The sequence below is a fragment of the Varroa jacobsoni genome, unplaced genomic scaffold, assembly GCF_002532875.2.
Source record: "Varroa jacobsoni isolate VJ856 unplaced genomic scaffold, vjacob_1.0 scaffold_643, whole genome shotgun sequence".
In the NCBI taxonomy this organism is placed as follows: Eukaryota; Metazoa; Arthropoda; class Arachnida; order Mesostigmata; family Varroidae; genus Varroa; species Varroa jacobsoni.
Genome location: NW_019213545.1, coordinates 22700 through 50149, shown reverse-complemented (window position 1 = coordinate 50149; position 27450 = coordinate 22700). Strand labels below are relative to the sequence as shown.

The following is a 27450-nucleotide window of genomic DNA, read 5'->3' as shown; positions in this document are numbered from 1 at the left end:
TTCCCATCTCTGATAAAGCGTCATTATACTGAACCTATTTTGGACAAGATCTTTACGCGGGTCGCATATTTTCAAAATTTTACAATCTGCTCTTTCCGAAGCGCGATGAATGGAAATAGTCTAGGTTTTTATCATCCCGAACCCAGATCCGCTAGATGTTTCACAGCATTATTTTATGGTGTAGTATCGTTTTTGCGTCCGCCGGACTCCGCCAAGAGACTGATATGAGAAAAGGAAAGAAACAAGGTTTTTAACAGCGTATAAATTATATGCACACTGTGTTTGAAAAGCTTAGAAAGAACTGCACCACGTATCCTGGTCATGTGCTAAGTGTTTTACAGTTGCTTGCCAAAACCCCTATAACTTTTACAAATCGTCAATTTACGATACATTTTACTCAAATTGCTTCAAACAGAGCTTTATAAACGTTCATTCGAATGCAGTTTTAGGTCTTGGGTGAGTAAACACGGCATCTAATTCGGGGCTAGCTGTTCCAATGTTATCAGAACGGTTGCAGATTTTGGCCGACACACACGTGTATCGTTGATACAAGCAGCTTTAAATCCGACTGCGCAAGATTTCATGATCTCGAACATAATCAAATTTTTTGCTGTACCTAGGTGACGCGTCCGTGTCTGAATCCGGACGTCTTGTTATTAATTGTTTTTAATATTGTATCTAAATAGAAACCGATACCCCGCGTATTCTTTTGCATCTGCTAAAAGTGTAACTCTGGCAGTCATGTTTCCTACTACCACTACCACTACCACTACCACTTACTGTGATCCAGCTGCAATTCAGAATCTAAACCACTAAGTGATATTCCTTTAAATTCGCAAATTATTTTAATAATGACTGTGTGGCAAGCGGTGCTAATAAAAGTAGACTAATATATGTACACACCAAAGATTCCGGAGGAATCAAATTTTGGTCTAACAGCAGAAGAAAGTTTAAAGAATTCAAAAGACCGAAACAGCCAAAAGTTCAAAGATGCTAAAAACGCAACAAGGATTTAAAAAAAAAACTAATCGTTGAAGCTGATTTATAGATACAATTAGTAAAAACGTTTTCTTCTCCACAATGGTATTCACTTTTATATTAAAAACTCAAGAATATAAAAAATATTTTTAAGTCCTTTTGATAGATTTCGAGCCTTTTGAATCAAAATCATCTTATCACAAAAGTCTTCCTCGGGTTTTCAAAAGCTACATGGAAACTGACAACAATGCGTCTATTTTGAGCGAAAAAAGACGTTTTTAATATTGATAAAAACCAGCGGGAAGACTTGATATTCGCTCTTATATCATTTTGAAAACGGTATAGTCTTTTTCGGCATGGCAAGCTTGTTACTTGTAGAAAAAAAAACTGGCTTTTCATACTGCTAAGGATAACGGATGAGTACAGGCCCGCTACTACTATCAACCAATCGAAATTTGAATACCCCATCCTGTACATTACTAGACTGGATTACGAAGACTTGCGGGAAAAACGAATTTTTTTTAAAATTAATTTAACCTATTAATTAATATAATAGTGCCAACACCTACGCTATGCCATTATTGAGTTTGTATCGAAAACGGTGCTTTCGATATCAGTCGCAAAATACTTAAAATATCATATGATACTATTAATTTGTGTTAGTTCTACATCTTATCGTTCGAATGTTCTAGCCATAGTCGGTGACGTTAAGGTTTACTGCCTTCTTCACATCAAACGTTTATCATTTTTCAATGGTACTACGTTTATTTGGACGGATAAACGCACACTACTGACTTTGCTGCACTAGATGTACGATAAAAGCAGTATGAAATACCGATAGAGCCATCTATATTTAAGAGTAGAAGTGAATATCAACATATGATTTCCGCGATATGCACAAAGAAGAGCATAACTGGCGGAAAGTGTGATTCTTTTAGTCATCTGAAATAATAAAAAGCTTAAATTTCTTTAAAGCTTAAATCGTCTATGATTATGTATACAATATATGAAAGCTTAATTGCTAAATAATCGAGAAATGATATTAAAAATATGGTAAATAGGCTAAATAAACAATTGATAAAATCATTTGTCAAAGTTTTTGCGCTATTATGTTTATGGCACTTCTTTGCTAGAACGCTTCTTTCATTCGCAATCGTCATCATTAGCTTTTCAAGCAGTTCCAGAAAACGAGGCTAGAGCGATTTATCCGATAGAAACGATCTATGTAATGTTAGTTAAAATATATTTTTTCTCTGTTCTACCAAACCCTTGGATAGCAAATTTGTCCCACCCAAGAAAAAAGTGGTTCGGTTCAACCGGAAAAAAATTTGTGCAACATATAGAACCGATTGGCCAAATAGGTCCTTTTTTCCATACAGCGCAATAAATTTTAATCGTTAACCGACGGGAGCAACTACTTTCTCATTTCGATCGTTCAATGCTGCACCGGCATTGTCTGGTGACAACTGTTGCGTGAAGAAACGTGCTCAGCGTGTGTTGCAGAAAACACTATGTTTAAATTAAATCATGAAATAATAGTTAGCTGTTATTCGACGGTGACTATCATAAAGTATTAATTATCCTACACAAATTTATAAAAATAAAATTTTACGTGTTTAGTAGTGAAACTGAGCAGCGGAGCAGAGCCCGCGGGCGGTGCTCTAATGGCCGCTCAAACCAGGTCGCTGACGTGGTGAATACGGGTGCTAGCCACATTCAACCAAACACATCTGCTATGATAACTGCAACAATAGAAGCAGTTTGCATACTATATAAGCTAAATTGAGCCAACAATATTTCCGTTAAGTACCAGTTTACGACGAAAAAAGCCAACCAGCTACAGGTCACGAAAGCATTAACAATGAACATTTTTTTACAAAAGTTCGACGACATGTAGGCCAATATGCTCATCCTGGCCGTGTAATCTATCCACTCGGTGTACTCGGTCAGATATGCTTTCTTACGGTGATTATATTTACCACCATTTGAGAAGCAACAAATTTATTGTTGAATACTTCAGGATACAACAACGACATTACGAAATCAGGGCCTTGAAACGACGATCACAAAATAGAGCCAACTATAGCAAAGGCTTCATCATAGCAAAATAGCGACATGACGGTGTGGTCTGCGTAGTTAATACGCAGTAATAGTTTTGCAAAACAAGCATGCAGCAACGCTAGCTCAAATGTCAGAATACGCAAAATAATTACCAGGAATTAAATATTAGTTAATATTAAAAAAATGAAATGTTAGAAATCATCACTGTAAAAAAACCAAGCTAAGGTTACTAGCTGGTTATATGATTACCACGTCGTTCAGTAGACCTCTTAGAGAAAACCCGTCGTTCACTTACCTTTCTTCTGGGGCAGTTCTTTGATGCTATAATACAAAGGTGGTTATTTCAGAAAATTTCTCTTCGGTATGAGTTTACTATTTTTTTAAGCATGTTATTATTGGGTTGCCAAAAAAGTATTAACCGCTCTCCTAGCTGGATGGCTTTCACACATATTGGTCGAGTCTCATATAGGTAATATAAACCGCGTCGGGTTGACGTTAACGTCACTTTAAAGCTGAAAGGCTCGCAGAAAAATGTTTGCTATTCATGATCAATATGTGTTATCGAAAAAAAGCGGCCCAAAAATGGTTTTATCGCTTTTGCTTTGGAAATCCGGTGTGAAAGATGCTCCTCATATTTGTAGGCTAGTCATGGAAAAAGTTCATAGAATTATTTCGAAACGACACCTGAGCCGCCAAAGAACTATTCCGCTGCCAAATAGTCTTTGTGAAGAAAACTAACTACAAAAGAAAGTTCCGAGTGCCACACGAAATGACGCAAAAGAATTTAATTAGTTGTATCTCCATTTACGAAAATCGAACCATTGTAGAACGATTGACCACAGATAATGAAGTGAATTACAATGTGCAAATAAAAAAATAAAATACGCTCTTTAATTTTAATATTTACACTAACATTAAAGAAAGGTGTGTGTGTTTGACGGGATTGGAAAGGAATGGCGCATTACGGGTTTCTGCTACCTGGCAAAATGATTGGTTCTGACTTCTACTGTCAATAATTAACCGGACTACAACAATTCACTGAAAAAATCGACAGGAAATCGTAAATAAAGGCTGCCTCCCATCTTGACGATGATGTACCACAAACATACATAGCTACCCCACAAAAACTGAGAGAATTTGGATACGAAATTTTAATGCATTTATCGTGTAGCTCGGATTGCCCACCACAAGAATATCATCTGTTTCAGTTTATGTAGAAATTCCTTAATTGTGTCAATTTAGCTTCAATTAAGAGGTGCAAAAATTACTTGTCACCAAGTTTCGCCCAGGAACCACAGAACATCTACAGTGATGCGAGTATGCTGTTACCAAAAAACAACAAAAGTTTATCGATGAAAATAATACATATTCAGTTTAGTACTATTCTAAAATAAAAAAAAGTATTTGTTTCTATTTTGACTTGAAAACAATCAATGCTTTTTCGAAAACCCAATATTATAAAAAGGGTATCCAGGCAACGTAAAAACACAGCAGTGTCTGGACAAGCCTTTTATGTCCAAAGACAAAGGGAGGTGAAAAAACTTCTGTTTATGTTTCAACGTTAAAATAATATGTTTTTAGTTTTTTTTTTGTATCAGTAATATCGGGATAGTTTACCGCATTTATTTTTACTTAGTTTATAATAACCCAAAGGATCTTGTGAAAAGAGTGTAAAACGAAACAAAATGCGGTTTCTTCCATTAGATCCAATATCATGAATGCTTCAAGCTACCTTACCTCATAGAGTGAACTAAGCACTTTGAGTATGAATTTCTCTAGCTACGTTAGAGCCATCGACACGGCGACAATAGGGGCACAAAGGAAACAAACGAAACAATTGAAAAATGATTCGAGTCGCCCCCATTTTGCAGTACCTGTTTTGGTTAGCGCTCAATAGTGGCCACAAAGAAGACCTGCATTTGGTAAATCATAATTTACATTAAGAAAATACGTGTTTACCTTTAATAAAAATGCATTTTACTATTTAAAAAAAATGTAAAGCTACCAGTAGTAGCTTCCCTCTATAAAACAATTATTGGAAGTACATTACATTCTTCATTTTATTGAACTTCTCCAGTACTTACATTGTAGAGTGGTCGGCGCACGTCTATCGGACAACTTTGGATGCAAGTGTCTACAATTTCCGAAATCGGCGTATTGAAATCAGGGTTGGCGAATTCGGGGTGAAAGAAAATTTCCGGTCCAAGAAACCTTTCGTAGCCTACGTCTACGCTAAACCCTTGACGAGTAACATTGTTCATGCCTTCATATGACAAGAACCATTTGTCGGGCTCTTTGTCATATTTGGCGAATTCCCGCGCAATGTCCGGGCAAATATAGCAGTACCTTTCCTTAATCGCCTGAAAATTATTCCAATATAAATTGTACATTCGTCATATTATTTGCCGAGTTATCTGTGTCCTATAACCTGAGGTACAAGTTCGTATGAAAAACAATATTAGGGCATTTCCTAATATAGGTGTTCGTATACGTGCATGCTTTAGTTAGGCATATGCATAGATTACTGATTTTATTTTATTAAAAATCATTGTATTAAATTTATTATGTACAGTAATATTATAAAATGTTCTATCACATTTCTTAACTAAGCTTGGAATTTATACGTGCTAACAGATTTTATTCATATAATCGTGTTTAATTGCAATTAGATAATACAATACCTTTGCAGTTTCGAGAGATTGTTCCGGTGGGATTCCAGTTTCGCGTTCTCTTAAAAGGTTCTGAATAAAATACGTAATGTTCCGGCCGGCAATGGGGATATGCTTAATGCAGCTCCCCACAACGTATCCGTCGGCTACAGGGATACAATGAGTTACTCCGTCCCCACTGTCTATAACTAGTCCTACAGTGAGAGGTCCATTATCAAAGAGTGAGAAGCATAACATTATTTATTTAACCTAACAGTCCGTATTAACAAACTTAATTAAATTTGATTAAATTACAGGTGAAGCTAGGTATGATTATATTACGTATGTGAGGCATTGAGACGTTTGGACTTTCAAAGCTGTAACGATAATTTCATAATTTTTGAAAAATTGTAAACTCGTGTAAAATTAATTTTGTATTATTAGCACCTATAAGCATATGCCTCCAACCAAAATAGTTTCAGTTGCTTAACAACGCTTTTTCTTAATATCTGCGTTTAATAATAAGCTCCTTACCATTGTTAAATACATCTCAATTCTAACAATGTAAGTAAGATCTTTTTGATTTCAGTTAGCACGCTATGCTGATTTAGCTGCGGTCGCGGTGATTGTTGGTTCATTTTAGTATCTTTTTCTCCGTGCTAGACTGAAGCTCAGTATTTTCAACAGTACTTTTTCCTGTGAGCTGGAACACACGACACTATAAGCCGAGTCGGTTTTTGATTTGACGCACAATGTGATCGTCGAAAGCATGGCGATCTAATGGTTCATTATGAAATCAGAGTTTGAGCGAATGTAAATCTCACCCTTGAGACGAAGTTCTGTTTGTCGATGGAATAAAGAAGCTCGAACAAAAATTATGTCAACACGGGCCGGAAGGGAAAAACAAACACCGTTGTTCTGACGCGGATACTACAGCCTGCCTTACAACCTACGACGTAGCGACTTAAAACCTACTGTATACAGAACCGTTTTTTTTTTTTAATTTAAAAATAAGTACTGAGACGTACCTGTAAGCGTGGGCTTTCCGGCTTTGCTTCTCCAGCTTGCAGCTAGGGCAAGCACCGCCTGCACTGCAATATACAGCCCGGGTACGTTGAACGTTTCAAACATTATTTCAGCCATGTACTCGCGATTTTCTGGGGTATTTAATGGTGGTTCAGTCAGCAGGAAATAGTGGTCCTCGGGCTCAGCACGTAGATACTTGAATATACTTTGCTCCCAGAACCTGCAACATTACATAACACAGTTATCTGCTAGAACAGGGAAACGGTTCGCAAGACAAGGTATCATGCGCCATGGAAGAAATGGTAACACTCAAAAATACGTAGAAGAACCAAGGTTGGTATATACTAGGCCTCAATACAAGTTTTACCTAAGAAGCGCGTAAGTTATAACGTCATGACTAGGCTATAGAAATAAGGTTGCATCAGTGCTATTTGAATAAAATACTACTGATGCAACCTTATTTATGGATGTCATAATTTTAAGAAAATGAGCGCTATATGGTAGTCTGTGTGGTTTCTTCTATCAAGCAATACCTGTGAGCAGAATTTAGTGATAAGGATGTAAGTAATCAGATGCATCATCGTATCGTTACATTAGAACCTTCTTGTCAACATATGCAATCCTCATGCATGAAAAAAGGCACAGTTATAACTACACTTTCCATTCGGTAGTTACTTCGGTAAAATTTAAGACGATGACGGTTTACGTGACCTTGCAGAACAGCTAGGATTATCCGGATATGTTCATGAATTCTTAGAAACTAAAGTGACTTTTACGATTAGTGAAGCTAGGCAATAATTATATAAGTCATAATGAAGAATTATCCAGTAACCACTGTGTTCTATGTCACCCAATGTTAGTCTTGTCTGCTTAGTCTATTTTAAGTTGAATATTGTTTAACATGCACATACTGTTTACAAGTTTATGCGTAACCAGACGCAAGGTTGCTCAATTCCAAATATAAATTACACAGTCAATCATAGGTTAGAATTCTTTACGCATAACCTCTATAGCGACCATATTTTTTTAATGTTAGCGATTTTTCTTAAAAATGAATGAAAAACCAAGTACGTTGGCTGCAAGCGACATCATCTCTAGAAACAATAAAAACCTCTTTAGTTACATTTTATCAATTTTCCAGAAACGAGCTTAGCATATTGAGTGGGTTGTCTTTGAAAGTAGAAGTCATTTCAATCGACCAAAATTTGTTATAATTTTAAGTCAAATCGATTATAATCATACTTTATTGACACCGCGCCAAAGATAAGTGATATCAGTTTCTTAACTTTCGCTGTGAAGTCAGCCTATCATACCAATTGATTTCATGAAGGCATATAATCTCTGAACATTAACCTTCACTGGACACGAGGCAAATATCGCAACCCGTAGTACTATTGAGCGAAGATGCGGATTGCTTCGGGGTGAAGCGTAAGAAAGGAATAACAAATGAATAAATAGTGGTGATGGCTGAAATAAGCCCAACTGTCATAAAACAGACTTTGCCCTAGTTGTGCCCGTTCGTATAAGTATTGAACTTTCATAAAATAAACAATGAAAAGGCAAATATGGCACGGTTGCAAAACGGTAGATAGTTAAGGTATTACTATTATTTGCGAACGGACTCAGATTCGATTGAAATTTGAGTTTTTCTCACGCTAAAATATGCCTATTGCAGGCTACTAAGGTTGTATTTCCAGATCTTGTTATATACAAACCGTCCGTATATGTGCCGAATAACACGAGGATAAGCCAACGGCTCATAAAAAGACCAATCTAAAATTTTTCATATCTAATTTGTATATGAACTGACAAAACTACAAATTCTTCCTGGACCATGCTTGGTTTTCACCAAGCGTGCATTTAGCTTCCTGAGGAAAGACCTGATCCTAGAATTCGTCAACAATCATCTACTCGAGGCCTATTCAAAAAAATCACTCGATGCACCGACATCCAAATTTTTAGTTAGTTTCCAATATTAAGGATACGACATCAACAATGCAGACCATAAATTAACCTATGACTTGCGAAAGTTCAACTTTGGTACCTGTATGATTGTACCTTGAGCGCACGTCGTGATTACCTTAATAGCACAATTCATGTTGTGTGTGCTGCAAGGGTTATCGACTTTCGATACGTATCAGGCCTTGCACTTAACGGTGCCAAATAACATCACTTTGTTTCAGGGAGTGAGAAACTCGCCAACAGTGGGTAAGTCACCCAACGTCAAAACTGTAGCTTTGCAGTAACTAAAGCTTCTCAGTGTGCCGCTTTCAGTGTATATAAGAAAAAAGCACGATAGTAGGGCTATGAAAGTATCAGAATTTAGTAAATATATTACTAAACTTTTATTTTTCAAGGGTAGGAAGACAGTTGCTGATAAGAGTGGTGGAGTCAACCGTCCTGTTTAAAGCCCCAATTTGGGCAAGGTCGGACTCAACCCAAAATTTTAATAGCAGGCTTCTTCAAAACGCTCAACACACCCTCGCTCGAAGGGCGCCTCAAACCTTACCGGATAGTCTGTACGTAGGCAGTCCTCGTCCTGGCAGGAACTATCCCATCGGATCTGAACGCTCAAGAACAACAGAAAACCTAGGCGGATTTGACAGCGGATACAACGAAAGAGTTGCCGGGCGAATGACAAAACGTATGGATTGCCATTCCCCTTCACAACACTCAAGCAGCTAAGGACATCGTCACGAGCATCAGGAATTAGCTGGGAAGGCCGGGAAACGAACTAGCGTTTTTAGTTAAGTGCTCGCAAGCCACGCTGGATTCCAACATTACCACCAATAAAGAAGCACCAAATAAAGAAGACCCTTTTAGACCTGCTGTTTACGCACAACTGCGCAAAACGCATTTCATATCCTGGGGTAACGCAAGATCCTAGAGCGCTCTAGTGACTCCCATTGCGCTTTCTCTAATGCTAAGTTAGAAAGGGCCTTGACAGATGGCTTTAAGGGTTTCGTGGACGCGTAATTGCACAGCGGGGACGAACTACCCAGGTTGCCCTTCATGGAAAGTCATGCTAGATCATTTAGGGAAAAAATTATATTAGCGTGTCGGGTCCGAATGTAAAGTGGAAGGCCCCAGACTTTCCTTACTGGAGCACTGGTTCATAGTGTCGCGGTGAATTCAACTGAGATGATGCCTACCCGTTGAGTCGACTCAAAACGCCGTTCGTTTCGGCCAATCCGTACTCTGTCTGGAAACGCAATGCTAAGCATCGGTATCGAAAGTTGTTGTAGAGGGAATTATCAAATTTTTTTAATGATATAGTTTCCTTTAGTTTACTAGACACATTTTTTTCCGCGCAAGACCTTTTGATGGTCTTTGAGATTAATTGTGAAATGCTTCATTCATTCATTTCAATGCTTTAACTTAATTTGTTTCATTCAGTATAATATATGCTGGATTTATGACTAGTTGGACTTCATCTAATCTTGAAATGCCAAGCAAGCTAATAGGTTTTATCAGCGTGGTTCTTCTAATGAGCTTATGCAACATATATGCCAGATGCAGCACTGGAACAAAAGAAAGTTTCAAGTTAGGATACAACAAGGCGGAATATATTCAAAGAGATTTGTAAGCAGAAAGATATGTAGTAATGGATGCAATAAGAAATCTAAGATCATCCGTAATTCGCTTGTGGAAACATGAAATCTCTGTTTTTTCTAAGCGTATACAAAAAACTTCGATCACTTAATGGTTAAGAATTTTTGAATCTAAAAGGCCGAACAATGACTTGGCAACTCAGGTTGTGTTTTGTTCGATCCCGAGCTAGTATTTTAGTGAGCACTACGTCTACACCTCTGTGCTATCAAGCAATTGACTTCTAAGTGTATATATATATATATATATAAGTCATAAGTTATGACTTTTATATCGAACGTTAGTTAACTAACGATTTCGATAAGGTAAATGAAGCAAGAAATAAAAAAGCCTGGTGAATCTGCCACTGAAGACATTAAAACTAATGTTAGATTGGTCAGATGGCGACGATGAGATTAAGATTAATTCATAAGCGGATATAAGCGAGAACATCATATAAAGAACAAACTAGAAAAGGTTCGAATTCGTCCAAAAGGACACACCTCGATAAAAACTCGCACCAAAATATAACTTACTCCATCAACTGCAACTTTTATGCAAGACTTTTAATGCACCTCTAACAAACAACGAACACCCAAGACAGACAAAAATCGAAAACAGACTCCATGGTAAATAAATAAATATACTAAAGGGTACACAGACTCTCGACCAATACCTAGAGATCAAGAAATCTACATGGCTCTCCGAAAAACCCGCTAGAAGTAATCCGAAAGGCCAGAATATTACGTAGTCGAAGTGTTCGTGTATTTTTAAATATGGAATAAGATTCTGCGCGTGCGACGTTATTACATGTATAAGTAGACCGCACTTCCACTAGGACCAATACAGCTCATGTCAGTCTATTTTCCGCATACAGATACAAGTCCTAGGAGAATTATTCCTAAACAGTTTGCTACAAATATGACAAGCACAACATCTGTTTGGTATTGCGTTACCTAACGACAACCGAATGTCACATGCTAAAGAGCTTGCCAACTCAAGCAACTTTGATCATTATTTGGTAAAGTTCTGAATTTCCAGGTATGATGAGTGTTACAAACAGAGAAAACTACGCTGCAATAAAATCAAATCTAGACTGAATTAACGGAAAAATGTTCTTTAGCGATTTCAAGGATCTAAACAACGTGGTGGGAAATTAAATTTTACAACTACGTTCCACCCAAGTGAAACACATCTTCTATCTAAACTTCGAATATATAATTCAGCTACATTTATCATTGAAAAAACTTGACAACTTTCCTATAAAAATAAAGGTAATAAGCGTCAGAGAATAATAATGAGAGAACATAGCATTCGGTAAAACAGTGATCCGAAAGCAATTTGCAACAATATCCAAAACATTATAACTGTGAAGAACCAGTTGAGTCTTATTCGGTGCACATATGAAATTCCAAATACGGCTGGTCACGAAAAAAAACAATTAGTGCTTTTTTCGAATACATGTACATACTGCTGTAGCGAAATCAAATAGATTTTTTATTACTTCTTGAAGGTTCCCTTAAATTCACTGTCCACGATGTACTAAATGTCAACTCAGTAAACATATAGAACATCTAAAGAAACTACGACCCCAAACTAGAGAGATACCGGACAGAATTATGTTATCCTTGAAAGGTCCAGAATCTCAGTTTACATCCCTCTTTCACATATTTTTACATCATAAAACTAGTCAAACGTCTTACATATTTCGAACTGCCATAGTGTGCCCGGTGAACAAAAAAAGATAAGAAATAGAAGCGAGAATAAGTAACATGTAACACGCAAACTACTAGAAAGCAACACCTGCGCAACCCTCTACAAGAAGGCTAACGTGCCAGGACTCCAATGCTCAGTTCGTCAAAAAACAGAAACCAAGCCTAGGTGCTGTAGGTGCTGGAAACACAGTTTATAAAGTTCATCAACATGTCTCAGCGCTTTGACTTCAGCGTTCGAACAAGTTACTCATCCCAAGCTTCTCAAGGTGCTTCCTCACATTAAGTGATCGACTGCTGAAATTGATTCAAAATTTTTTCAGAGACCGTAGTCTCTAAAGTTAGAGTCAATGTCAAAACAGAGTTGAGATCTTCATGTAAAATTCATACGTATAAACTCAATGATGTACTTAACTCTATCAGTATTTTTAATATAATACAGAGATAATGTAAAAACATGCGTATGTACCGACAAACACGATAGTAACTTGTTGCAAGCTTTTAGAGTGGACTAAGAAATTAAATTCTTCAGGCATACGTGCACCATCGTGACAAACCTTTAAAAGAAGTGTGTTATTGCAAATATTTGGTTTTCACATATTCTCACGCAACTTACGTTTACTCACTTCTTAGTTAGTAGAGACTGTTCTGCCAACCCTGTTGTCATCGACTAGACAATGACTATAATAATTTGGAGTTACAGTTTTAAAGTAAATGCGTCATTTTTCAAAATGCAGAAACTTTGATGATATTTCACATATATGTCATACTTTGAGTCTAAAGATAATGAAAGTATAAAATAATACACGAAAACCAATTTAAAGTAATGAACCATAAATAGATCATGAACAAGGTACATATGTTTGAGATTTATCAAACGTTTTCAAAATTACAGTTGCTGTGAAAATATACTGACGATGCGTACTTCTACAATTTAGAAATCTATCGGTATAACAAAGTTATCAGCAATATGGCAGAATACCGTAACGAGAATGATATGCTAATGGATCGGCCTTAAGATATACTGTTGTGCCCTCTCAGGGTCTGGAGGCGATTTACCAATTGTACGGCATTGTAATTCCGTTTCTTTTAAGGTCTAAGTGCAAATATAATGTCAGAAGATAATTGTTAACAGCACTGTAGGACGTATAACTGGCAATCTTCATTTATTTACTCAATGACAATTGTAACTACACTTTTTTCTCTCTCACACTCAACTTGTTTGCTCAGTAGATCACTATTGCAGCACCACACTTTGCTACCTCATATTTAGAAAATTAATGTTTTATCTCAAACTTCTTACGTTCCCCAATTTGGTTTCTACACTACACGAACTGACATTTTTACCGTCAACACAGTACAGGCTAAGTAAGCATAATTTCGTTCAAATATACAGTGGCAAAATACATCTTTTAGGAAAATAATATAGGTGCATGAAAGAGCTAATATTAATAGCAATTTATTTTAAATTAATATTAAAAAATCAATAATTGTAAGTACAATAATGGTATGACTACTAATATGTTCATTTCAAAAACAGCAATTTAAGGGAAGGCGTTTAAAGGAGATTTCGCGTGTGGAAAAAATTAGGAATTAGTTCTCACAGACGGCAGTATTTCCTTATTTGACACGTGTTTGTACTGGATTTGTATGTTTCCTTAGTAAAAATAATATGGATCCTATTTTTTAACTAAAAAACAGCAAACAGTCAAAAATTGTTTTTTTTTTTTAAAGTTGGTAAGGACGGCAAATGACATTAGAAAAGGCGAACAGTAAATTTAATATAAAAAAAAGTATACACCAATAATAAGTGCTAAATTATATCTTCATTAGCATTATCTTCTAATGACCATTATCGATGTATATTACCGGTCATTATAGAAGCTTATTTCGTTGTTTTTTAATGATTTTTAAATCTTTTTCTTTTAAACGATTTTCACATGTAATGTTAAATTCGGAGTATTTTTAAAATGTTGATTTGAATTTTTAATCCAATTAAAAAACATTCAGTTGTCGCGCTTTAAGAATAAAACATAACTTCGAAACCTAGTCATAAATTTCTTTAGATATCAGATTACAATGACAACAGGCTTCAAAGATAACAAAAGAGCTCTTAGACTGTATGTGATAATCGATTATTAGAAAATTACATTAGTAAAGGGTACGAATAACTGAAGCCTCCGGGATTTACATATATGTTTAGGATCAGATTTCTTCTAGATCTGCAGAAACGCACCTTTCCATAAGATCCCAGTCTTCAACCATTCCATGCCGGATAGGGTATTTGACTGCATATCCAGCTGCATCAACAGCTTCGTCTCCAACATAGAAATCCAGATCCTCGACACCACGAGCTAAGCGACGCGTCGCCATATCTCCGATTTTGGCGTTCTCCTTAATTGCAATTGCTGGAACATAGAAAAAATATGCCATGTTAAAGCAACAGTGAAGCTATAAAAAACTACAAAATTATGTTGAATTCGTCTATTTAACCTAACTTTTCTTAATTTATTAATTAGGAAAACAATTCCCAAAGATTATATATGTATGTTGCACATCGGTTCCTAGCAGATCTTTAGTTCACGGATGAAATAGGATAGTTCGAAACTGACAGGTCCGAACGATAAGGACTGTCATATAAAAAAAACTTCTGTGGGTCACGAATCTTTTGACACATCAGAGGGTGAATTATATAGAGGATATGAACCTGCGGGTTGTTGTAAGCAAATCCGACGAACTTTGAATTGAATAACTTTTGATATACGCGCCTCCGGAGGATGAAATCTGGGTCCCTCGTGAATTTAGTCCAGGCCAGTGGAAAATGTGTATGATGTATTCCATGAACAATTTACGGAACTTAAATCAACAAAATAACCCGCCTGAGTCAAGACATGGTTCAATTTCTATCGCTAGCCATAAACCAGGCAAGAGGACGGCATTACCTTATAAGGAAATAGAGTTCGGTGGCAGTGACGAGTAGATTTGAACATTTTAGCTTGTATTTAAAGAATATGTATTAAAAAAGTATAAATTTAAGGTTAAGAATACACAAAGATATATATTTAGTGGGTATAGTCAGACAACGTTGACTGAAGCCGCGTATTATTCTAGTCTGAATTTGGTACCTGTGAATGGAATTCACACATTAGCCTTTTGAACAAATGTTAGAACTTTGAACCTACATACACTCTTACTAAGAATCCGCGCAATGGCAAAAGTACCAAATTCAAAAATGGAGCAAAAGGAACAAAACTAAGCCCTATTCTTGCATGGTCCCTCCAGTTGTATTGTATTTTTACGTTTGCCAGGTATTTGAAGCAATACTACACGACGGTACTCAGCGTTATTGTTAAAGGTACACAGCCATGAAAGGAAGCAAGACGTTTTTTAGATCGGCAATTTAGTAAATAATAGACTTACATGAGAGTTTTGATGCGATTAATTAGTGTCATACACAGCCCAGTGTGAACCATAGCTTGGCTCTATACTAACAGTTACGTCACTACACTAATTCCGTAACCATTTACAGATAACTTGTTAGTTTTTATCACAATGTTCCACCAACTTTTACTACAGCTGTTTTATTACCTTCTGTGTTAGCAAATTTCACTCGCGTTCACCAGATATAATTTATGGTACACCATCTGCAGGGCCACTTGTTTTCATTTCTTGAGATCCATTGGAACCACCGCTGGCCAAACCAGTCCAGGGACTATGCCTTTTACTATTCATTTTTTGCACGTTTAGCTACTAAAAAATTACGAAATTTTTTAGTGCAGAAATTTTGAAGCAACGCACAGCTACCAAATATTTCATTGCAATATAAAGCTTTGTACCGATAAGATTTTTTCGATTTCCAAGGCCAAAATAAAAATGGTGTTAATTGTAACAGTGATGAAGTTAGACGTAATGGTAATATTTTATTTATTTTCGAGGAAAAACAGGCAATTTCTCAACCTTTTTAAAAGGAAATATTATCACAATAACCAATATTGAAAACAAAAACGCTAAAAACTCTTTTGGGCAGTGAAGTGAAAAACGACAAACATGGACACAAATTCTTAATAATTTGATCCCATCTTTTGGGGCTGATCTCCATTCGGGAAAACCTCTTCTGATCTGGTAATTGCAAGCACTCGCAGTAAGCCTGATAAAATCATTTACTTGTCAGTTTAGACACGTTCGAAACACGTGAAACACTAACCTGACGGTATTATGAACTGTGGTTCCTTGTTCCCAGCGTACCCTAGTTTTGTATACCTGCAAATCAAAATAAGTCGTTAAAATTTTAAATTGTAATGTAGATTTTGAAAGGAAATCTCATCTTGGACTACGTATTTTTGAGCACCTTTTTACGCCAGTTGACATACAGTTCGATTGTTAGCCTTTTTTGGGTCTTAACACGAACTTTTTTGTGAAAAGTGGCTATGATATCCTCCCAGTTAACCTTAAATCTAAGCAAAAAATATTTTTACAGCTTTTTTCCTGTAAAATTAAAGTTTAATATTTTTAGTATTCATGGTTACCGTTTAACAATAATCACCTCAAAAATGTATCACCGTAGAACTTACTACGATTGCGTTTGGCGGCTCTTTCCATTTTTTGTTATACATATATTCGGAATTCCGTCTTCCAAGGCTGTATCTAAACAAAAGTAAATATTGTAGCAAAATGCTTTGCATTTGCTAAAACCTGTTAGCTTTGACGGTCAAGTTTATTTCACAACACCGCCGTTCAATTTGCCTACAGCTCCTATAACGGACTTGTTCCAAAGTTTCCCCGTGCAATTGTGCAAATGCTTCCTTGACAAGCCGAGTGAGTGAGTCAACGTTGTCATGTCAAGTCTGCCAGACTCTCGCTCAATAATGCTCTATCCGAAGCAATACAGCAGGTTCTAAGCTAGGTTCTTCCGCCGCCATCTGTGCTTAATGACAAAGATGTTAAAATTCTCAAGTAGCCGCATCTACATTGACCAACTAGGATGAGCTGATGGGCCATTTTGCTGGAAAACGTCTGTCTCCCCTCAAACACATTCACGTCTCATAAGTTTTTAGAACACGTTGTCTGCTGATAAGTTAGCTTTTTTTAGAAAAAAGTACGGCGTTATTTTGTCTGCTTCACTAGCCATCACACAGAGAACATTAACTAGATATTTAGTTTCACCCGTCATACACATATCCTCGACGTTATAAGCTAGCGATCGCTTCTGCGGTAGATCTCTGCATCAGTGGTGAACATTTTTCTGTCAAGAAACAATCGAAGACATGCTACCTCGGGAGTACGCGATATCAAGTTAGTTTCAAGGTTTTAAAATGTCAGAGTATATGTCCAACTAATATATGGTTTGTATTTGACGTCTTTGAAGGCAATATGTGACATGGCAGCCATACCCGCATAAAGCTTCGCTAACGACCTTATCAGGACAAAGGGATTATCAGACAATGCACTTTTTACGACGTCAATTAACCCTAAAATTTATATAGTTTTATGTCTCAAGAATTTTCCGCTATGTTGCGTTTGAGTTTGCTTTCGCTCCAGCCGCAGATTTATTCACAATGTTGTACACTGTCTATTAATAATTAATTATTTTAATTGGATTTGGTAATTTATTACTACCTTGACGCTTCGTCTTGGGCAAAAACATTGGATAGAAGCTTATCATCGCTTTAATTAAAAAATGCCTGTTGTTGGCAATGGCGGCAAGTTTAGTTACATCCTTTAATTTAGTTTTCATCTAGTAGAACCGATTTGACAAGAGCGCGTACATGGAACCGCGTGCGGCCATTCAAAAAAAACGGCGAATTTGAACGGATCACTATAATATATTGGCCAAGAAGGTAACTAATAAACAGCTGTTAGTTTAAACGCGGTTAGGGTGTAAGAGCCTCAGCTGATATACAGTTTTCAAACAACGGTCGTCTAGTCGTTCATAATTTTAATGGCAGTGACAAAACTTTCGCCTGACCAAACCTGTTGAATAAACCAAAATAGTTGACTTCGACACCGTCCTGCTATCGGTCTAGCTGATTTCCGCTTGATCGTAAAAGATCGAGGTCAAGAGCAGGAATCCGAAAGTCACTGCCTATATCGTTGACAGAGGTATATGGATTGGTGACCAGGCTTTTGACGGGAAAAAACCAACCTCATCGCAAAAACGGTACGCGGTGATCCAAAAGCGCTGAAGCAAGGGATGAAATAAAACTCGAACACGAAGGAATAGGGTCTGCAGTAGAGCCCCTGAAAAGGGAGGAAAAGTCAATACCGCATGGGAACCAATCGGGTACAAGTTGAATTCATTCATGGAAAGCAATTAACATGAAAGATGTGCTATAGAAGCCATTTAAGTGCTGCGTGGATGTTGTGAGGAATTGAAATAAAGGATAATTGCTAGTGTGGGCTCGGTTAGAGTATAAAATTCCTATGCGATCACTCATCGGCCAGTGTCTTAGTCCTTCACAATATTTATGCCGCAATTCAAGGTTACCGTGCGCTCATATAGAGCACGTTATAATGAAACACAATAAAGCGGGATTTGAAAATATCTACAAACCGATAGGATGCTTAAAGTAAATTCAAACAAATTTATGTCGTTCCTTTATGAGGTCTTTATATAAATAAACTTTCAGCATCTCCTGGTGCCGAGGATTTGATAGGACTTCTTTTCTCAATATATAACATGACAGATGTATTTGATAAGATCTTTACTCAGTAAAATAGCATTATAGATGTGTTTATATAATTTAGCTCTCATAATTAATAGTCTAAAGCGCTAACAGGTAATTTACATAAACAAAAAAATTTTGGTAATAACCGTGAGTGAAGCGATATTGGTTCATGGAGTCCGTTAAAGCAATATTGAGTTGGAAAGCATTCTTTATCGTACCTTGGATCATCAGAATTGTGTCTTTTTTCAATAACTTTTTCAATCGAATCCCGGTTAAAGACCCGGTTAAATTTTATTCCATGGAAATGTTCCTAGGAGCCAAATAACAACCGGCAGTAATGAAGGCCAACGATTTTATACGCTTGTAATATGCGTAGCCGTTCACCCAGCACGAAAGCATTGATCAGCACATACCGCTACATCTAACAGATCGTCGAAGCTTGTACCAACTCATCCTTCACACAGTGTGTTCAACAACTCCATATTATTACGAAATACAAACATTTTCAGAGGGTCATGTGGCTTATGTCGCGGAAAAAGAAAATCAGTTTCTTTTTAATTTAATTTAATTTAACACTTACACACTTGATTTTTGTTAGTCTTTTCTAGAAAATGATTATTTTGATTTTTAAGATTGAAAGAGTCTTCAACCCCTGGATCCCTAATTTCTATTTGATCAAATAACGAGGTAATAATAACCTCAATGGGCACAGGTTCCTCAGTTCCTCAGTCGCTGGTTGTCGATTAGTTTACTCTCACATACAGGATCATCAGCCGTACAGTGCAATATAATGCTAGGTCACATCCTCAGATCTATATTCAGAACAACGCGAGAGTCAATGTGAAATAGAACACTCTGCAATATCACTGTTTATTCGTCGAGCTCAAAGAAACGAATGGCCAGTGTAAATATTGCTTCCACTCTTTCGAGAACTAAGTCGTTTGCAGTTTATCACAAGAGATGTCCTTTACCTGTAAGACATTTACCTCCTCTCATTATTTAATTTACATAACAGTGCATTTTTTCCCTGTTGACGGAACGAGCAAACTGTAGAATGCGCCGATGCCCAGCATGATCTTTTTGTTGCGGAAAAGACCATAAACCACTTCGTGCTTATAAGCATTGAAAAGCATCCAGCAGAAGCTCTTGACGTACCTCTATTGCAAATAGTCGAGGTCTGATGAGACAGTGGCGTCATTTTCACAAATAAAAAAAATTGGTTACATAATTACTAGCTAGATACGGCAGTTAAAAATGTACCGCGTCAGGTGTAAAAAATATTCTCACTCTCTTACATTTTCTTTCTGTAAGCTGTTTGCATCTAGGGAACCTAGATTTGCATCTAGATAGGTTCTTAAAATTCTCACCCAGCTATCGCTGACTGAGTTTGTACTTGTTGATATAATCCTGAGACACTTAGGTATGAGAGGTTTCACCCTGTGGGAACGAAATAGGAAAATTGTTAAAAATATTTAAAATTCTAATCATAATGCTGTGTTCTTACCCTCGAAGCTACTGCCCTATGCTAGAGTATGAAATGTAAAGGATCTGGTTTTTAAAAGCAAAGCCCTTATTCATATATACTGATAAATAACCATTATATTACATTCTATATTTCTGGACATACAGTGGAAAAACCTGTGACAAACTATTGAATGAACATAGTCTTCCTTCGCACATTTCACTAAAAGCTTCCAGAGCCTCAGTGGTGGAACATTTCAAACGCTAGTGTCGGATTCCAGGAAGACGACAACTCCTACAACTTCAAGCGGGTCACAGGAGCTGTCGCTTTGGAATACACTATTAAATGTTATTACGATATCTCAAATATAAGCGGAAAAAGTCAAAAAAACCTTTCGTCGGAATGAACACAACTTAAGTGCTCGCGATATATTCAGATGAACTCTACTGTGGTTGTCTTTAAAGCGATCTAGCTCAGGCATTAGGTCTACTGATAATATATTCTTGTCTTTAGTGAAATTCTTGTATACAACTTGTAAACGAAAAAGAAAATGCATAACACAAGCTAGCTTAATTAACTTAGTGCGTTGCCCAAGGTAAAAAAAGAAAAGATAATTAAAACAACTCAGGGGCGATTAATGTTTACCAATATTAAACACCACAGCTATTTGAAGCTATTGTTAGATTCAGTATTTAGTACAAACATGGTTATCCGTAGAGACCAGCATTTGCAAAATGAATTTGAAAGTATGTGAATCAAAAAAGTCACAAAAAGATGTTCTCTTTAGATCTCACTGTAGCGGTGTCTAGCGATGCGTGAATCAAAGGCAGAAGCGTTAAGCACATCATTACAATTTAAATGTCTGGAGTTAAAACGTTTCTATGAAACGTTCTACTAACCATTTGTAATAATAATACTAATAATTGCACTGTGAAAGAGGGCATGGTGATTGTTATACGACATCTCACAATAAAATTTATTCATGTGAACAAAATGTTCTGCTACTAAATCTTTCAATATTGATTTATATTGTAATTGAAAATATGGTCCGTTTTTTTTTGTTATTCTGTTTTATACATTGGTGTTGGTTTATTTTTTCTATTGAAACCACTTTTGTTCAAGTAGCCTTAAAACAGCCGTCTTAATTTTTAGGACGACGGAACCTTTCCGAACGGACAAGCTACTTGTAGCCAGGCTACAAGTAGTTTGTCCGTGCAGTCCCGTTTAGTCCATTTATTGTGATTCTAGAAAAAGTAAGCATTCCAGCTTTTTGCTAAATGACTTACAGATGGGTAAAGAAATGCATCCACTCGAGGTCGCTTGCACAGAGCAGATATCTTGAATCAGTTATGTGATTGGCGTTTATAGGTACCTCAGTTAGTCAGGAATAAATGGAGAATATTGACAGGTAATTATATCACAAACTCTTTTGATCATAATTCTAACATTGAATTATCAGTGTCGCAGAAGCTCTATTGCGGTAGTTTTGTGAAAAAAAGCTAACGTATACGCGAATCAACGTCGTTTCGAATCAAGGATGTGGCAACAACGGAGATGGCAGTTGTTGAAACCTTCGATATCCGTTTTTGTCTCCATTTATATTGATTATTTTAAATACAACTTAAATTTAATGGTAAATGTATCAGGATACCTGTAAAAGAGTAAATGCGGTGTATATAAACCATGCCTCATGCAACAAAAAATGTCAATGCTTATTTTCAAAAACATTTCCTTCTGCAAATTTTTTAATTGAAATATTTCAACGCGAAACACCCTATAGATCCTTCAGGTATGGTTTTCTCTATTAGTTCTTATCTGCGTTTTTAATGAAGCTAAATTTAGCTAAGAAATCTTAATAATCAGTGACTTTAATCCATTTAGATCTATTAGGTGGTAGTTCCGAATTTGTATATCTATTAATAGGCGATTTGTCCTAGTATGTGCGTGTTCATCTGTTAACCGTTGCTCTAGAAAAAAAAACACGCTTTTTCTAAAACAAAATTTCAACCTCACCTGTCGGAGCCAGAAGATCTATTGGCCACCGTTTCTATTTCCAAAAAAACCCGACGGAAGCTAGAAACTATTTAACAGCCTATGCCATTGTCCGTCACTGTAAGGGTTTGGAAGAAACCAGAGCCATTTTGGTGAAAAGCATATAATTCATAATAGGGATTGAACTGAAAAAGTCCAAAGATCCACAAAACAGCTAGAAAAGCCATTTTCAACATATCCCAAATTGTTTTCAGACAGATGTATCTATGCCAAATTCGGTTGTACTTACAAATAATTTTCGTGAACTTTCTGGGCTATTTGACTCCCACGTTTTTTAAGATAGTTGGTTCTTCAGCCCAAACTAAACTCGTTGCGTATTGCATGCTTCAACAAAAGCTTCACGAGTTTAGATGTACCAGTATCCCCTATATCACTACCACTATTAAATAATTATTACCCATTTTTAAAGTTTTCAAAAATTACTTGTGTGCCGTTCAAGCTTCGACTTAAGAACGTAACCCAAGCTAATGACAGTTACATTCAGCACCCACGTCAGTCAATGGTGGTACCTGTTATTGCTTCCTCCGTAAGTAGTCATTACATTTCTTCCTCGTTTGTGCTTGTAATGTATAATACATTTTCGTGAGTTAATAGGCTCCCTGCTCCTATTTATCATGATGACAGAGTTGGCGCATCTTTTGCTGCTTCACTCCTTGTTCGCTGTCCCGATATGAATGACTCTCCCAGATGATATCCACATCCACTTGCAGGTCGATTGAGAGATACCGGCATTTCAGAACTAAATGACAACGTGAGGTGGGCAACAACAAATGGAATCAACCAGTAGCAGCATATAGAAGGAACGACATCCGTATTTAAGCAATTATTCACTAGTACTTTAAACTTATACTAAACAATGATCATCAAGCATTTGCATCAGTCGCAGAGCAACTAACCAGGCAAAGATGACTTAGTATACTTCACTACAGATCATCACAAAAAGTGTGGTATTCAAAAACCCAAGCGATATCCAATTTATATGTCGTACCCCTACTCAAAATTGAATACTCTTCCCGGGCACACCCCTCATCTTACAACGCGTGTAAAATAGCATCAGAAATACTGTATTTATTCTTGCACACCAAAATTGGGATTGTTTTCAAACATAAGAGTTACATCGACACTTAGACAAATATTTCGATACACACGGAAGGAACCGGAAATCAAAAATATTTAAACCATATGATTAATTAGCTTAAATATTAGTTTGAAAGGATTACGCAAATAAGACCGTTACAGCGTAACATGACAATATATCTAACAGCAGAATCAGGCAAACAAAAAAGCGCCATAGAAGTGGTAACAAATTAGAAAACTTGGAAACTACGGACGCAACGATCAAGAATATAAATGAGATAACTGCACGTCAAAACGTCATCAGGGTATAAAATCTCTAGCCGTTCTTTGAGTTTCTGTCACCAATCAACTGCCTCACCGCTCGATTTTTTTTATTGTACAAAACGAAAGAAAAAACCGGAATGTAGGCCACAGATCAGATCGTCGACAGAGCTAAGCTACTCTTGCTCCAGTCGTTAGAGTAGGTAGCCCGTTAGGCCATCGTCTACGTGGTTACCCTCGCTGAAGCACGGAAGAAAAGAGGCAGCTTGGTCGCCTAAGATTAGTGTCTGCGGAAGGAAAGTAGATGGAATAGAAAAACAATGCCCTATTGCGAACAAGCAACTATACACTATACGAAGTCTCTAGATAAAAACCTAGAACACCTGACTGTAGACAAAGCTCTGAGGTCTCATTATGACGACAGATAGCAGTTCTAAAACGCCACAACCGCTCGAGGATTGTGGTAAAGGCACAACCCTACGGAAAACACGAATGCTGTCTAGACGAAACTGGGCGAACAATGGGCGAATATAACGGCCAAAGATGTAAATAATGCATAACTACTAGTTCGATTATTATTAGGGTGTAAGTTATAACCGCTGGTCGATATACCATCAATCTCCGATCAACTGTATAGTCCTTCATAATAGTGCAGTGTTGCTAATTAGTAGCGGGTTGCACTTTTGTGTGGAGAGAAATGCATACTTGGTTGAAACTGTAATTTCAAAATAATACTAATGCCATTGCTCATTACAAGGAAATGCTGTGTCTCCGCTTCCATAGTTGGAACACTAGGAGTTTAATAGCTCTGAGCCAATTTAATTTTCCTTACGTTCGGATCCAACGATTTGACAAACCTTCGCTCTCAAAATTACGAAGAACCAAACTCACGAACAGACTTTATACATAGGCCTAAAAGAATTCTCTAAATTTCATAAGTTACGGGTGATTAATAATATCGTATATGAATTTAAATGCTAACTTCAGAGCTGAAAACTACTACACCCTTTTTGTTCTTTTCGTGCAACTGTGTTGTGCAACCACCAGTTGCGTACTATTGCCGAGAGGGTGATTTACTTTTTGCATTTCTGCATACGGTTCACTCAATTTTGCGTATAATTCTCTTTGCTATGATTTTGAATCCTAAATAAATAATAAAAAAGCTCGGCTACTCTTTCGTTAGATTAGGTTTTTCTTTCAATAAATGCAATATTCCGCGGGTGATAAACGCGTCTCGAAATAAAGTTTAAAAGGCATTGCAAAATGAATAGACAAGAATATATTTAATTGCCCTGCTGAGATCTAAAGTTTTGAAATAAGAGAAAAATACTGCCTGAGGGACTTACAAACATGTCGTTTATCAACCTAAAAGCCTTTTTGCTTCAAAATGGATGCTGTTTCGATTTACTGTTCCAAGCGGGTGGGCTACAGTTTGTATACCTGTTATACATAGGATCCAAGGGTAGCACAATCGACTTGGCTTGTCTATTTAAAGTTGAACAGACGAATAACGCAATACGGAACAGCTATCAGAACATACCAGGTTAAGCTAGTACATGTGAAGCCATGTCGTATGTGAACTGATTTTATTTAAATAATAACTGAATAGTTATAAGAAGTATCACTAATTACTGCACTTATTGCTTCTTAGTACACACTCGCCTAAGACTACTCATCAATTTTCCAATTTTTCATTATTTCCTTTTCTTCCTCAATTATTTCCTTAATTCCCATCCCAAATGGAGCACTCTTTTTTTTTAAAAAAAATTAGAGAATTATTTTTTTTGTTAACAGCGCCATTTGTGACGCTATATTGATTTATTGAAGCCGAGTTCTACTAAAACGTGCTCCACGTAAGGATTGAAATCTGGGATGTTTGCTTGTCTTTAGGGGTGTGGGAATTTAGCTATCCGAGGGAGAAGCTTTACTTCGGAAGAAGTAACGCCTCACAGTTTCGTGTTTATGAGAACGCAATTTTATTACATAATATTATGGTCGCTTAATTGTTTGACTTCGTATAAATAGGAGTAATTTAGTACGAAAAGATATCTGATGAGGTTTAACCACCCTTCCAGCCGCATTCAATAGAGACCCTGAAGATTCGTTTCATAGGGCCAGCATTTTGTTGCTTTTAATCACAGAATGCTATGTGAGGGACGAGTCTTTCAAACGTCTAAGTTAGACATCAGATCACTACGACGCGCACATTGGCATAGATTGAATTATCGAATGCTTATTATCGAGAGGTACAAACTTAGTACAAGCCTTGCTTTCGATGTAAATTATCGACCGTATTTTAAGAAAACTGCAAGGCTGCTTCTATATTAATATAATGATATATTAAGTACGTTTTTTGTCAAAACGGTAAAACCAAGCATTTGCAATTTTTTTACTTTACAGCATGCAGCAATTGTTTATCACATGTGACGTTTAATTCAATATCAATTTTAATAATGTGAGAGAAGCATGCATTAGTTCAGGTATGCTTCATACCTTAATGTTTCATATCGGGAGGTATGAGATGAATTGGGCCAATTGTGTCAGAATCTTTAACAAAGAAAACAAATGAATTCCAACAAAAATATGACCTTGTGAAATTGCAAGAATCTAATGAGGATAGAGTTGCTGTTGTGAACGCTGCACACTAGAATTACCTTATTCGTGTTAAAGAGAATTTCACTTTATACCTTGAAATGATGAAATGATAATATCTTATACGGGCATGTCTTACACTCTTATTTTTACTGAACGTTTATGCTGGCACGTATGTATGAGTAGAATGTCGTTAATTAAATTATAGCATAGCACTCTCTCTGCATTGACACGAGCGTAACCTCTTCGCTACTGCACTACTACGTCTACGATAAAGTGTTTACGTTATATCATTTGAATTGCGTTCCTTTTTTTGTAGGCGGTATCAAGTTTGATAATATTTAAATGGTTGACTGGTTACAATTCATACTATATTTATGCTGTTTTCTTAAAATCATGACAAATTAATGTGCTTTATAGAATGAAAGAGCTAGAGCAAGTTAGATGCTACTTTTCAAACAACAGTATATAGTCAATGATATAAACATCTGGCGTTACTCGTTTTTGAAACGAAAACTGTGAACTAATATAGGACAACTTTCAAATTCTATATTAATTCGGCTGTGAGTTTCTAACATACTACGTCAATTTTTAAAATCTAAAGTTCTAAAAATCTAAAGTCGAAATATCAAACCATTTACATAACTAATGTACAAATATATTTTAAATATCATGTGTCTTTTCTCGTTTTTTTCAATAAGTCTTTTTATTATATCCATATCAGCAAAACGTAGCTTTCCAAATAAACGGCGAACTACTTAATGGTAGCTGAGCTTTCGTTAGTCGTTACTATCAAAGCAATTTATACTTCAAATTTTAAATAAATTTAATGGGTAAAAAACTGCCTATTAAATCTAATTTAATCTGTATGGGTCGTTGTAATTTCTTAAAACAAAAGACAATTATCGTAAGAATTAAAAAAAAATATTGCAAAAGAAAGCGGTGCAAAGATCAAAGATTTAGTGCTTACCCCGTCCCTCCGTCAATAACGATTGCAGGCAACCGACCCGTCATCTCTTCGCAAGTTCGGCTTACGTTTTACCACAAACGCAAAACTTTTAACACACGCAGTAAACTTCTGACGCTCCTAGGCTTATCTTTAGAATCAGCACACAGATGAACTTAATTTTATTATTTCGAATTCTCATGCCACTCTTAAACACACTGAGCGGCTCAAACGCGCGTCGCAGTTGCAGGAAACAACTGACGGAAACTCCCTTCAAACAATAATATTCAACGGATATACCAGCAACCCTTTCCAGGTTCTTGACTAGATCAAGTAACTCGCCCAAGACAATCAAAGCAGGTGAATCAAAATTACACCACAC

The 27450-nt window shown here is 36.6% G+C and overlaps 1 protein-coding gene across 2 annotated transcripts in view; it reads right to left on the bottom strand.

The window, feature by feature from the left end:
• Arp3 (Actin-related protein 3) overlaps nucleotides 1-27341 on the bottom strand; it is a 29620-nt gene extending 2279 nt beyond the window's left edge. The window contains exons 1-7 of one of the 2 annotated variants that reach the window (XM_086969022.1): nucleotides 27093-27341; nucleotides 22702-22931; nucleotides 16218-16273; nucleotides 14250-14421; nucleotides 6716-6933; nucleotides 5721-5902; nucleotides 5124-5399 (exon numbers count right to left, since the gene is read on the bottom strand). In XM_086969022.1, coding sequence (XP_086825148.1) covers nucleotides 5124-5399; nucleotides 5721-5902; nucleotides 6716-6933; nucleotides 14250-14421; nucleotides 16218-16273; nucleotides 22702-22808 — 1011 coding nt within the window. In that variant the 5' untranslated portion in view covers nucleotides 22809-22931; nucleotides 27093-27341. The remainder of the gene's footprint in view (nucleotides 1-5123; nucleotides 5400-5720; nucleotides 5903-6715; nucleotides 6934-14249; nucleotides 14422-16217; nucleotides 16274-22701; nucleotides 22932-27092) is intronic. The other variant, XM_022836442.2, reaches the window with a different exon arrangement.
• Between the last annotated feature and the right edge of the window lie 109 nt (nucleotides 27342-27450).